General features: G+C 42.8%; 1 protein-coding gene across 1 annotated transcript in view; it reads left to right on the forward strand.

The window, feature by feature from the left end:
• The window catches only part of LOC139416507 (SH3 and multiple ankyrin repeat domains protein 2-like), a 131,232-nt gene that overhangs the window by 64,535 nt on the left and 52,581 nt on the right, over positions 1–14,116 (forward strand). The window contains exons 14-15 of the mRNA XM_071165193.1: positions 4,189–4,271; positions 5,690–5,814. Of these exons, the coding sequence (XP_071021294.1) occupies positions 4,189–4,271; positions 5,690–5,814 (208 nt within the window). The remainder of the gene's footprint in view (positions 1–4,188; positions 4,272–5,689; positions 5,815–14,116) is intronic.

Genomic DNA, 14,116 nt, shown 5'->3' on the forward strand with positions numbered 1-14,116 from the left:
TGGGTGGGAGTGTGTGTGCGCGTGTATGTGTTTGTCTCCAAAGGAGAGGAGATAGGCAGGGTAGGAGTGTGCATGTGTGTGTGTGTGAAACCTCTCACTGTCAGATGGATGGTGATGTAAGAAATGCTTGAGCCCGGGGCCTCGCTTGTTCGCACTTGGGCATTCGATGCCGGGACTGTTATGCAAACAGTAACAAAGTAAGAAAAGTGTACCTAGGAAAGAAAGCACTCCATTCACAATGTCCTCAGCTTCTTCCCAGGGAACGGTCCACATGAGAAAGCATGGGGTAACTACATGTTTTAACTAACGAACATCCCAAGGAGACTGTATTGCAGCCCATGCACTAGCCTACATACCGGATGGATTTAATGGAGAGACCAAGAGAAGAGACAGAGAGATATCCTCCTCCATCCAACAGTACTAACATACAGTGCCTTCGGAAAGTATTCAGACCCCTTCCCTTTTCCCCCACATTTTGTTACGTTGCAGCCTACTTGTAAAATGAAGAAGAAATGAAGAATATCCTCATGAATCTACACACAACTCATAATGGCAAAGCGAGACAAGTTTTTTTTTAGAAATGTTTGCAAATGTATAATAAAAAAATAAGAAAAACGCAGAAGTATTCAGAACCTTTTGGAATGAGACTCAATATTGAGCTCTGGTGCATCCTGTTTCCATTGATCATATTTGAGATGTTTCTTCAACTTGATTGGAGTCCACTTGTGGTAAATTCAATTGATTGGACATGATTTGGAAAGGCACACAGTCTATATAAGGTCCCACAGTTGACAGTGCATGTCAGAGCAAAAACCAAGCCATGAGGTTGAAGGAATTGTCTGTAGAGCTTCGAAACAGGATTGTGTCGAGGAACAGATCTGAGGAAGGGTACCACAAAATGTCTGCAGCATTGAAGGTCCCCAAGAACACAGTGGCCTCCATCATTCCTAAATGGAAGAAGTTTGGAACCATTAAGGCTCTTCCTAGAGCTGGCCACCCGGCCAAACTGATCAGTCGGGGGAGAAGGGCATTGGTTAGGGAGGTGACCAAGAACCTGATGGTCACGCTGACAGAGCTCCAGAGTTCCTCTGTGGAGATGGGAGAACCTTCTTGAAGGACAACATTCTCTGCAGCACTCCACAAATCAGGCCTTTATGGTAGAGTGGCCAGACGGAAGTCACTCCTCAGTAAAAGGCACACGACAGAGTTGGAGTTGGAGTTGGCCAAAAGACACCTAAAGGACTCTGGATGATGATGAGAAACAAGATTCTCTGGTCTGGAGGAAACCTGGCAACATCCCTACGGTGAAGCATGGTGGTGGCAGCATCATGCTGTGGGGATGTTTTTCAGCGGCAGGGACTGGGAGACTAGTCAGGATCGAGGCAAAGATGAACGGAGCAAAGTACAGAGAGATCCTTGATGAAAACCTGCTGCAGAGCGCTCAGGATCTCAGACTTAGGCGAAGGTTCACCTTCCAATAGGACAACGACCCTAAGCACACAGCCAAGACAACGTAGGAGTGTCTTCAGGACAAGTCTCTGAATGTCTGTGAGTGGCCCAGCCAGAGCCCGGATTTGAACCCAATCGAAAATCTCTGGAGTGACCTGAAAATAGCTGTGCAGTGACACTCCCCATCCAACCTGACAGAGCTTGAAAGGATCTGCAGAGAAGAATGGGAGAAACTCCCCAAATACAGGTGTGCCAAGCTTGTAGAGTCATATCCAAGAAGACTCAAGGCTGTAATCGCTGCCAAAGGTGCTTCAACAAAGTACTGAGTAATGGTCTGAATACTTATGTAATTGTGATATTTCCGTTTTTTAGTTTGAATACATTTGCAAACATTTCTAAAAACCTTTGTTTGCTTTTGTCATTATGGGATATTGTGTGTAGATTGATGAAGGAAAAAAACAATTGAATCAATTTTAGAATAAGGCTGTAACGTAACAAAATGTGGAAAAACTAGAGGTCTGAATACTCTCCGAATGCACCGTACCCACCAACCAGTACAGCCAGTGTAAAGAGCAAAGTAGGTTGTCATGGACACACAGACAGTCCCTGTTACCGGTGCTGTGATGGCTGTTTGCATGCTGCTCTGCTCATCTGCTCTGGCATGGGGGGTGACAGAGGTGAGGGACTTCAGCATGGTCCCAGATCTGTTGCTGCTGTCTTGCCAACTCAACATAGCATAGCAGATCTGGGCCTTGCCAACTCAGCCCGAAACAAACTGATCTGGGACCAGGCTATAGGGACAGAGCCTCTCTGTAAACTTGGCCAGGCTTCTGGTTTGCTCAACAGACAACATATTTGGGGATTGGTCCTCTTGACCAGTTGCATTGTTGCACTGCACTGCTCCAATAAATGAATGTAATCTCTTCAAACGTCTGTTGATGTTCAAGCTACAGTGTAATCTCTTAATACATGTAGCAGAAAGGAGACTACTACTGATTAGCTTGGTAAATACTGTCTGCATTGAGATTTGTCTCCTTTCTGCTTCACGTAATGACATATTTCACGGTAGCCTTTTGGGATAGCTATAGGCTGCCTTCTGGGTTCATACTAGGATATTGGAATATAGATGATTAGACTCTGTTTCCTGAAGGTCTGTGGAACACCCTTACAAAACGATTGCAGTCAGAGTGCAGTACAACCGCAGTGTGCTGCAAATACTGCATCCAAAATAAATAAAAAATAGTTTACTGCAGTAATTTTGCAGTGTAACTGCAGTTAGAGTGCAGTATAACTTCAGTTCAACTGCAGTCCACTGCAGTTATTCTGCAGAATCTACCATAACCTTGTTGCACTATGACAGCGTTTCCCAAACTCAGTCCTCAGGACCCCAAGCACATTTTGGTTTTGCCCTAGCACTACACAGCTGATTCAAATGATCAAAGCTCGATTATGATTAGTTGATCATTTGAATCAGCTGTGTAGTGATAGGGCAAAAACCAAACCTGCACCCCTTGGGGTCCAGAGGACCGAGTTTAGGAAACCCTGCACTATGATGACCTGTAGCGTCACTTTGGTCCTGGAATACTATGACTAGCTCCCATTCTGATCACCAGCTCAAAGTAGAACAGGTTACCATGGCAACCGAGCATCCCACCACAATCACGCTGCTACCTCTGCTGCTCTCCCTTCAAGTTCCTCTTTGGAACCCAACCAAAGCATTGAACACAATACTAACTCTGGAATGATGTCTACTTCTGTAGCCTGGTTTATGACAATCAGGCTGACCTACTGTTTTTATTCAAGCATAGGCCTACCAGATTGGAAGAATGACATTTAGATTGTCCATGCATCTGAAATGGTTAACTACTTCTACTCCAGGGGTTCTTGAGAATGAAATTCAGCAAATTCTTCTTGAGAAAATAATAAGTGAGCGCTTTTCATGTATTTTTTCACCAAATTGTGTATTCTTTCTTTTGGCACAATATTGGTATAATTATTTGTTTAGTTAAAGGCTATTTACTCCAATAAATCACATTACTGCATGTTGGTCTGCATGCAATTTTGCAAACATATGTAGGCTAAATAGCCTAACTCTTCTCAGCTTTCACCCATGATACAGATGTTCATCCAGATGTTGCTGTATACACAGAATAATACGAAATCTCTGAGACCAGGTTGCATACACTAAAGGATACTGCCGACTGAGGGATGACATACATTTGATAGGCAGGCTATGGGTGGTCGCTTCCACTAAATTGAAATAAATTACTCCAAATCGCCTGTCTTCATTCATCCATTAATTCATTTGTTCGTTCATTCATCCACTCAGCTTTGCACCCTATAGGCTACCCCTCACCGCTCCCTCCCTCCATCCTTCCCAGAGCCGCTGGCTTTTCAGAAACATTTTTTTCTCTTTTCTTCTAATGTTAACTGCTTTTGATTTTGCTCTCCTTTGGGTGGAAATGTTTTCTCTCCGCTGTCTCCGGCTCCACCCGTTTTTTGTTTTGTTTTGCCTCAACGTTTTTGGCAAAGGTGGACTTAATCTTTGGAGGAGCACTGTGACGGTGCGCTGTCGCTGTCACATCGACACAGGGAGCATCACTCATTACCATAATTGATTAATTCGGTGTGCAGCCGACGAGCTGTCATGATGAAGCACTCGGGGCGAGCAGCTGTGGCTATGATGCGGATGATAGGATGTAGTAACAACGGTCGCTTTGCGCGGAATTTTCTCCACAGCGACTGTGTTATTGACGAGAAGACGGTAGTTCTACAGAAGAAGGATAATGAGGGATTCGGGTTTGTGCTGCGAGGGGCGAAAGGTAGGAGACGGACCCTTAACTTAGTGTCTGTCTGTTGCTCCCTTGTTATGTTCATGTGTCGTCCCCGGTCCACGTTGCAATATTTGTTTCCGTTGCGTCAGTGATGAGAATCACACACATATTGCTTATTATGCACCCATGCTGTTTTCAACACCCACTTCCTTCCATAGAAATTCCAATACTTTTTTTCCCCTTCTGTTGACGACCGTGTGATAGTTTTTGTGTTGTAGCTCATTCTCAAGTCAGCTCTGCCCCATATCATGTTTTGTGTGACCACCATAATAAGTTTAATATTGGTGCCTATAGGAGCCTATAATAACTGAATAACTACTGATATTCTGTTGACTTAAACAGCTTCCCCCGTCACAAACATATGTGCCTGATCAAGTAGACAATTATTTCAAATCTCATACCCAGAGCCTCTGCATCTGCTCCATAGAGTAGAAATGAACATAAGCTACTGTATTGAATGAGCAGACTAACAACGGCCTTTGGAGTTTTCTTCATGGCTGATTTATTGCAAGTGTCACTTGTCACCACCGGTTTCTTGGAGGTGCTGTGACTTCAGTTCTGCAAGAGAAAGATGCTACACAGTATTCATGTGACATCTGTAGCAATCTGCAACATCTAAACTGAAGTTAACTTTGATGTGACTTTGCTGATATTTGTAAAAAAAAAAAAAATATCTGCTTACATTGGTTTAGGTGTGTAGTATCTGGCATGCGATCCTGTCTGATCTGCAGTTTGTCAGATCTGCAGTTTGAGACACACACACACACACACACACACACACACACACACACAGCTCTCTACTGAACTGTACACAGTCAGTGCATGGAATTTATTTGGACCAGGTCTGGAGGGGTGAATGATGCGTCTCCCTAGCTCCAAACCTCTGCTGCAGCCCCAGCCCTAGCCCACAGTCTCTGTCGCTGTCCCTGGCCAGACAGCATGATTATGCCACTAAGCTGTGATTACATTGCCATTGTTTTCTACATGCATGTTTTCCGTGTCTTACTGATAATTACATTGCGTTAGGATGATCCCGTCTAAATACAAATGTTACTGCAATATTGCTGTAATGATGTTCCTGCATGTATTACCGTATATCGTCAATGCACGCACAGCTTCCATGTCCATGTGTTTGTGCGTACACGCGTACGCAACACGGTTTGCAACGTCGTCATATTATTTGGTCCAGTAAAACATGTTTTCCATTTCCCAGATGGTGTCTGTTTTGAATGTTGACATTCAAAGGTGTTCCACATTACACTGTTGCATTGAATTGAATGACCTGTATTACAAATGTGCAGAAATGATACTGTCCCAGTGACATCGCTTCCCTGCATTTCTCACCTTCTCTTCTCTCTCTGACTTTACCTGGGACGTTGCCTGGCCCTGCTCACCCACCCCTCCAGCGGACACGCCTATCGAGGAGTTTACTCCCACCCCTGCCTTCCCCGCCTTGCAGTACTTGGAGTCTGTGGACGAGGGCGGGGTTGCGTGGCGGGCGGGGCTTCGCAACGGAGACTTCCTCATCGAGGTAAGGAAACATAGTCTTTCTCAATTCATCTCTCCTCGATTGCTTGTGTCCTCTCTCCTTGCCTCCTCCATAAAATGCATTGGAAAAGAAGGTCTGGGATGTGGGATTCAAACGTTCCTTCCTGGACTTGGAAGATTCCTTTTCAGTGTGAAGAATTTGTGATGATTATGTGTCTTTTGAAACTGGATGGGAGGTCTGTCTGAAAGCATTTATGAATGTGGGCCCGACAAGCTCCATAAGCATGGGTCTCTTTTATGGGAATTTAGGGTAGTTTACTCCATTTAGCATTTAGAGTTTTGTTTGACCCAGAAAATAATGGCTTTCAGAACAGCCAATTCTGGCATAGTTTTCAGAAAGATTCCTCATGAACCTACTTAATGAGAAATCTGTGTTCTGTTAATGCTGAAATAAGGAATACTACGCTACTGTGCTGAAAGATTGTTTTTTGGCTGCACCTCGTCTCATGTTGGTTGAAGCGCTGTCTGCTCCCCTCCTGAACTACTGTAACGTCCTCAGAGTTGTGCTCAGAGTCACTCCCATGCAGTACACTGTCCAGTTCTGTCTGTCAGTCTTTTTGGGTTGTAAGGCGATTTGAGTTCATCCCCAAGCATAGCCTGAAATCCAAACCGATACGTTCCGCTTCACTGTCGTTTCCCCAAACGTAACAGGATGAACAGTTAAATTCCAGGCTAACTCAGACAGTCACTATGGATTAGATTTCCACTTGAACACAGCACATACTGTAGTATTGCGTAGCACTCACCTCCTCTTGCTGTGGATTTATCTTCCCTTTGTCAGGACAGTGCTTCACCTAAATTCTTTATTTATTTACTTCATTGTCTTAACATTTGACCACAACAGGTTGTGGTGGAACAGACCCTCTGGTCTAGTAGTTGAGATGAATGAATGAATGAATGCTTGAACAGACTAGGGAGAGGAGAGGTCCGTTCCAGTTCATCCTTTTTTCCATGGCTGTCACTTCAGTTCTATGTCAGCAAAACAAATGCATTTTGCGCTTGAAAAATTCAGAACTCCAACTCAGCATACCCCGTGTACTGTGTGAATGTTTTATAGGCACGTCCTAGATTTCATCCGTGTCGGTGTTCTTCAGTGTGTTACTTCAACAGAACTACAATGAGATTGTATTTCTAGGGTTACTTCAACAGGGTCGGGTGGAAGTCATTTTGTACTACAAGGCAGAATAGAGAGGAGATAACGATTGGCCATCTGTCTTCCTAGAGCATACAGACGTCGTGTTCATGGACTCATTGGGCGCTGAACAGCCTGTGTTTTTAAAATCAGCTGTCAGAGCAGGACGGTGATGATGTTACAAAACAAGGGGGGGGACATCAACTACACTGTAAAAATAGACAGAGTCAAAACACAGTGATTGTGTAACGAAACCCTGAAAATTAGTGTACCTAAACTGAGATGTGGTGTTTGAACGTAAACCCAACGTCTACGTGTTCTGATACACAGAAAGTCTTTTTAAAAACAGAATAGAAGTACTCTGAATAACACCCAAAGGGGTTATTCAAAACACACACATTTTTTTTTTTTTTTTTTTTGCAGACTGTCTCTCATATTGTCAAGTGGTTTAGAAATGCAAATGGTTTATAGCCAGAATATTGATTGATGATAAGGGCCGATGGAGAATAGGTTTTTTCCACCTTCATTCTTTTCAGTGATTTATTTATTTATTTAGACAGATTAGAAACAAGAGGGAAACAGGTAAGGAGTGAAAGTGGGACAGGTAGAAGTGGGACAGGTGGAAGTGGGAATTCAACCTCCAACTTCAAATGGAATGTCATTGTAATTTTACACACTCAACCAGACAGCCGCACTGTAAAAAAAATATATTATGGGGTGAATTATGGGGTGAACAAAAAAACAGCAACATATAATTAATATAAATGAATGCAAGTCATTTCAATGTTTTGTTAATTTCATTTGACCCCAAAAATGTAAGAACAAATCCAACGTAATATGTTGCTCCAAATGTCAGTGTCTTTTATGAGGACAACCAAAGACAGAGGACATTGAATGATTTAACTCATTGGAAGTCTGGTTCTAATCTCCTATCCTGCTCTGTTTTGAAAGTGTCGTGTGTGTTTAAAAAATGCTCAGACTTAATGAGTATTTTACGCTACGTTGTTTGCATGTTTGACGAGAGAAACGTATACTTCCATATGAGTATTAAGCAGGTCGTTGTGCCATGAGGCTCAATCAATCATGATGAACGGATATCAAAACCGTCAGACCACCCATTCCTACATTCCCAACTTTAAATGGTAGAGATAATTACAGTATCCTGCCATTTGTTATGTAAAACCTCTCGTTACTGCTGGTGAATTGAGCCCTGAGCTCAACAATGCCTGCCAAAATGTGTTAAACTGGCAAGTGACCAGATACATAAATCAGTGTTAAACATCAAAATATTCCAGAAGAAGGGATCTAATTCTTCACTAGACAGGAGGTGAAACACCATAACAGTGTTTAGAAGCTATACAAAGAGGAAACGACACCAAAAGAGGAGGGATCTAATTCTGCATGGTTTCAAAAACGTCTCAGGATGGTGTGTTTCAGTACCACAGCAAAGTTAAGGTTTCATCTCCTTCGCATTGGTGGCAGCTCAGTTGCCACTAGTTTTGTGTTACAAAACACTTAATTGTAACAGTTTTGAATAGAGTACAGTGGTGTATGTCTTGCAGCTAAACTAATATCGTCCTACCACTTCCCATATTACTGTATAGTCAAGCTAGAGATAGCCCCAGGGAATTGTCCCTTTGTGTTCAAAGTTGTTGTCGTGCTATTACAGTCTATTAATCACGGGAAGCTTTAAGATTTGTCACACTTCTCCCGTCTTTTTGGTGATTATTCCTCAGAATAAGATTTGATCTTGATTTGATGTCATCCAACTAGCCAATAATGTACATCATTGCCCATGAAATATTACATTATTTAGCTCAACAGTAAATTCCTGTCAAATAGTATGATGACATTACAGCAAATCTGTGCCCTGGTTGGGGGACAATGGCAGTCGGGAGTTCACAGCTTGGTCATCCCCAACAGACCATCTCCAATGTCCTTGCAGGCTGCCAGTTAAACCCCTGTTTAATGGTCCAGTCAATACTTGAGATGTGGATAGCTTTGGGAACGGGGATGGAGGGTTTAAAGCCTGTCGGGTGTTGTGGGTGCATCTCTTGGGGATGTGTAGGTGAAGGTTTATCGCCTGTCTTCAGGGAGAGGGGGTGCTGCTCTACAGATGGGTGTGTCTGGGACCTCAGAGTGATCTGTCTCGTAGGCCCTTCACTCTATTAGTGATCTGTCTCTTATTCCCTTCACTCTATTAGTGATCTGTCTCTTATTCCCTTCACTCTATTAGTGATCTGTCTCTTATTCCCTTCACTCTATTAGTGATCTGTCTCTTATTCCCTTCACTCTATTAGTGATCTGTCTCTTAGGCCCTTCACTCTATCAGTGATCTGTCTCTTAGGCCCTTCACTCTATCAGTGATCTGTCTCTTAGGCCCTTCACTCTATCAGTGATCTGTCTCTTAGGCCCTTCACTCTATTAGTGATCTGTCTCTTAGGCCGTTCACTCTATTAGTGATCTGTCTCTTAGGCTCTTCACTCTATCAGTGATCTGTCTCTTAGGCCCTTCACTCTATTAGTGATCTGTCTCTTATTCCCTTCACTCTATCAGTGATCTGTCTCTTATTCCCTTCACTCTATTAGTGATCTGTCTCTTAGGCCCTTCACTCTATCAGTGATCTGTTTCTTAGGCCCTTCACTCTATTAGTGATCTGTCTCTTAGAGTGAAGAGACTATCAGTGATCTGTCTCTTAGGCCCTTCACTCTATTAGTGATCTGTCTTTTAGGCCCTTCACTCTATTAGTGATCTGTCTCTTAGGCCCTTCACTCTATTAGTGATCTGTCTCTTAGGCCGTTCACTCTATTAGTGATCTGTCTCTTAGGCCCTTCACTCTATTAGTGATCTGTCTCTTAGGCCCTTCACTCTATTAGTGATCTGTCTCTTAGGCCCTTCACTCTATCAGTGATCTGTCTCTTAGGCCCTTCACTCTATTAGTGATCTGTCTCTTATCCCCTTCACTCTATTAGTGATCTGTCTCTTAGGCCCTTCACTCTATCAGTGATCTGTCTCTTAGGCCCTTCACTCTATCAGTGATCTGTCTCTTAGGCCCTTCACTCTATTAGTGATCTGTCTCTTAGGCCCTTCACTCTATCAGTGTCTGTCTCTGAGGCCCTTCACTCTATTAGTGATCTGTCTCTTAGGCCCTTCACTCTATTAGTGATCTGTCTCTTAGGCTCTTCACTCTATCAGTGATCTGTCTCTTAGGCCCTTCACTCTATTAGTGATCTGTCTCTTATTCCCTTCACTCTATCAGTGATCTGTCTCTTATTCCCTTCACTCTATTAGAGATCTGTATCTTAGGCCCTTCACTCTATTAGTGATCTGTCTCTTAGAGTGAAGAGACTATCAGTGATCTGTCTCTTAGGCCCTTCACTCTATTAGTGATCTGTCTCTTAGGCCCTTCACTCTGTTAGTGATCTGTCTCTTAGGCCGTTCACTCTATTAGTGATCTGTCTCTTAGGCCCTTCACTCTATTAGTGATCTGTCTCTTATTCCCTTCACTCTCTTAGTGATCTGTCTCTTATTCCCTTCACTCTATTAGTGATCTGTCTCTTATTCCATTCACTCTATCAGTGATCTGTCTATTAGGCCCTTCACTCTATTAGTGATCTGTCTCTTATTCCCTTCACTCTATTAGTGATCTGTCTCGTAGGCCCTTCACTCTATCAGTGATCTGTCTCTTAGGCCCTTCACTCTATTAGTGATCTGTTTCTTAGGCCCCTCACTCTATCAGTGATCTGTCTCTTAGGCCCTTCACTCTATTAGTGATCTGTCTCTTAGGCCGTTCACTCTATTAGTGATCTGTCTCTTAGGCTCTTCACTCTATCAGCGATCTGTCTCTTAGGACCTTCACTCTAACAGTGTCTGTCTCTTAGGCCCTTCACTCTATTAGTGATCTGTCTCTTAGGCCCTTCACTCTATTAGTGATCTGTCTCTTAGGCTCTTCACTCTACCAGTGATCTGTCTCTTAGGCCCTTCACTCTATTAGTGATCTGTCTCTTAGGCCCTTCACTCTATCAGTGATCTGTCTCTTATTCCCTTCACTCTATTAGTGATCTGTCTCTTAGGCCCTTCCCTCTATTAGTGATCTGTCTCTTAGAGTGAAGAGACTATCAGTGATCTGTCTCTTAGGCCCTTCACTCTATTAGTGATCTGTCTCTTAGACCCTTCACTCTATTAGTGATCTGTCTCTTAGGCCCTTCACTCTATCAGTGATCTGTCTCTTAGAGTGAAGAGACTATCAGTGATCTGTCTCTTAGGCCCTTCACTCTATTAGTGATCTGTCTCTTAGACCCTTCACTCTATTAGTGATCTGTCTCTTAGGCCGTTCACTCTATTAGTGATCTGTCTCTTAGGCCGTTCACTCTATCAGTGATCTGTCTCTTAGGCCCTTCACTCTATCAGTGATCTGTCTCTTAGGCCCTTCACTCTATTAGTGATCTGTCTCTTAGGCCCTTCACTCTATCAGTGATCTGTCTCTTATCCCCTTCACTCTATCAGTGATCTGTCTCTTAGGCCCTTCACTCTATCAGTGATCTGTCTCTTAGGCCCTTCACTCTATCAGTGATCTGTCTCTTATTCCCTTCACTCTATCAGTGATCTGTCTCTTAGCCCCTTCACTCTATCAGTGATATGTTACTATTAGGAGTGTGAATGTTAATATGTATTAAACAAAATTGAGATCCTTAATGTTAGGAAAATAAATATATAAACCTGTAAGGAAGAGGCAAACTTTAGGCTACTTTGGTGAATTTGCGAGGCATGCAAGATAAGACTTTGCAACATAAAGATTAACAAATCAAATCAAATGTTATTTGTCACATGCACCAAATACAACTTCTGTAGACTTTAGAGTGAAATGCTTGCTTATGAGCCCTTCCCAATAATGCTGAGTTTAAAAATAACATTACTAATTAACTAGTAACACAAGAGTAATAAAATAAAGCACACAAGAATGGAGCAGGGAGTACCAGGGAGTACCAGATCAAAACAGGGAGTACCAGTATATACAGGGAGTACCAGTATATACTGGGAGTACCAGGGAGTACCAGATCAAAACAGGGAGTACCAGATCAAAACAGGGAGTACCAGTATATACAGGGAGTACCAGATCAATACAGAGAGTACCAGTATATACAGGGAGTACCAGGGAGTACCAGATCAATACAGGGAGTACCAGTATATACAGGGAGCACCAGGGAGTACCAGTATATACAGGGAGTACCAGGGAGTACCAGATCAATACAGGGAGTACCAGTACCAGATCAATGTGCAGGGGTTCAAGGTATTTTAGGTAAGTATGTACATGAAGGCAGGATAAAGTAACTAGACATCAGGAGTAATAAGAGTCTAATTAAAAACAAAGTAGAAGCAGAACAATAGGAGTGTACTTGTGTGTGTGTGTGTGTGTGTGTGTGTGTGTGTGTGTAATGTGTTTGAATGTGTGTTTGTGTTGTGTCGGTATGCGTGTGGGTTTTGTATGTGTGTGTGTAATGTGTATGAATGTGTGTTTGTGTTGTGTCGGTATGTGTGTGTGTGTGTGTGTGTGTGTGTGTATGTAGTGTAGTGTATGTGAATGTGCACACATTCTTTCTCCCTCCCCCGTCCTCTCTCTCCTTCGCACTGGCTCGACTGCTCTTTCTCTTTGCAAAGGATGTGAGTGTGTGTTCAGTCTTCAGTCTGTTGCATGTAGAATATCCTAGCCCAATATGTCCCAACCCTTTTCGGTTACTTTTTTCTCTGCCCGGGGGGACTCTGAGGTCCTGCATGGAAATACTTTGAGAAGTTAAATTAGATGGTGCCAGGTGGAACTTAATGATTTCAAAAAAATTATTTAACAGAAAACCTGTTTAAAATGGTCACATTTGTCACATCCCTAGTTACTATCCCTTGTTCTTTTCGCTGCGAGAAAGTGTGTTGTTTTTCTTTGGGTGGCCTCTGGTTCTGGCTGCTCCACTTTATTACAGATGTTGGCCAGCCAAGACTTCATTTAAAGAAGCAGACCAATGCTGCTATGCAGTTGGTTGTGCCAGGAATATAGCCCAATAACCTATTGTGACACTGTAGTCTAGGTTACTTTGGTGATCCACTGTTGTCCACTGTGACAGTAGCTCAAGTTGTAGATGCTGTCCACTGTGACGTGGTGCTGAATCTCTGATTGTCTCTGTTACAGTGTGTTTCCTTACTTTAGCACTCTAGCATATAGCTGTATGCTGGAAAGAAAATACCAACACCACATGTATATGAATATTGTATACAGTGCATTCGGAATGTATTCAGACCCATTGACTTTTTCCACATTTTGTTACATTACAGCCTTATTTTAAAATGGATTTAATACAAACATTTCCTCATCAATCTACACACAATACCCCATAATGATAAAGCGAAAACAGGTTTTTTGACAAATGTATTACAAAAAAAAGTATTCAGATCCTTTGCTATGAGACTCGAAATTGAGCTCAGGTGCATCCTGTTTCCATTGATCGTCAAAGGAAGGATGAATGGAGCAAAGTACAGAGAGATCCTTGATGAAAACCTGTTAGAGCGCTCAGGACCTCAGACTTGGGGCAAAGGTTCCCCTTTGGGAGTACCAGGGAGTATCAGTATATACACCGACCCTAAGTACACAGCCAAGACAACGCAGGAGTGGCTTCGGGACAAGTTTCTGAATGTCCATGAGTTGCCCAGCCAGAGCCCGGACTTGGAACCCATTCGCACATCTCTGGAGAGACCTGAAAATAGCTGTGCAGCGACACTCCCCATCCAACCTGACCGAGCTTGAGAGGATCTGCAGAGAAGAATGGGAGAAACTCAAATACAGGTGTGCCAAGCTTGTAGCGTTATACCCAAGAAGACTCAAGGCTGTAATTGCTGCCAAAGGTGCTTCAACAAAGTACTGAGTAAAGGGTCTAAATACTTATGTAAATGTGATATTTCCGTTTGTATTCTTTTATGCATTTGCAAAAAAAAATAACCCATTTTTCCTTAGTATTCATGGGGTGTCGTGTGTATGTTGATGAAGGAAGGAAACTATTTAATCCATTTTAGAATAAGGTGTAATAACGTGACAAAATGTGGAAAAGGTCAAGGGGTCTGAATACTTAACAAATGCTCTGTATGTATGTTGAATGTGTATATTGAATAT

Source organism: Oncorhynchus clarkii, chromosome 1 (assembly GCF_045791955.1).
Source record: "Oncorhynchus clarkii lewisi isolate Uvic-CL-2024 chromosome 1, UVic_Ocla_1.0, whole genome shotgun sequence".
Lineage (NCBI taxonomy): Eukaryota > Metazoa > Chordata > Actinopteri > Salmoniformes > Salmonidae > Oncorhynchus > Oncorhynchus clarkii.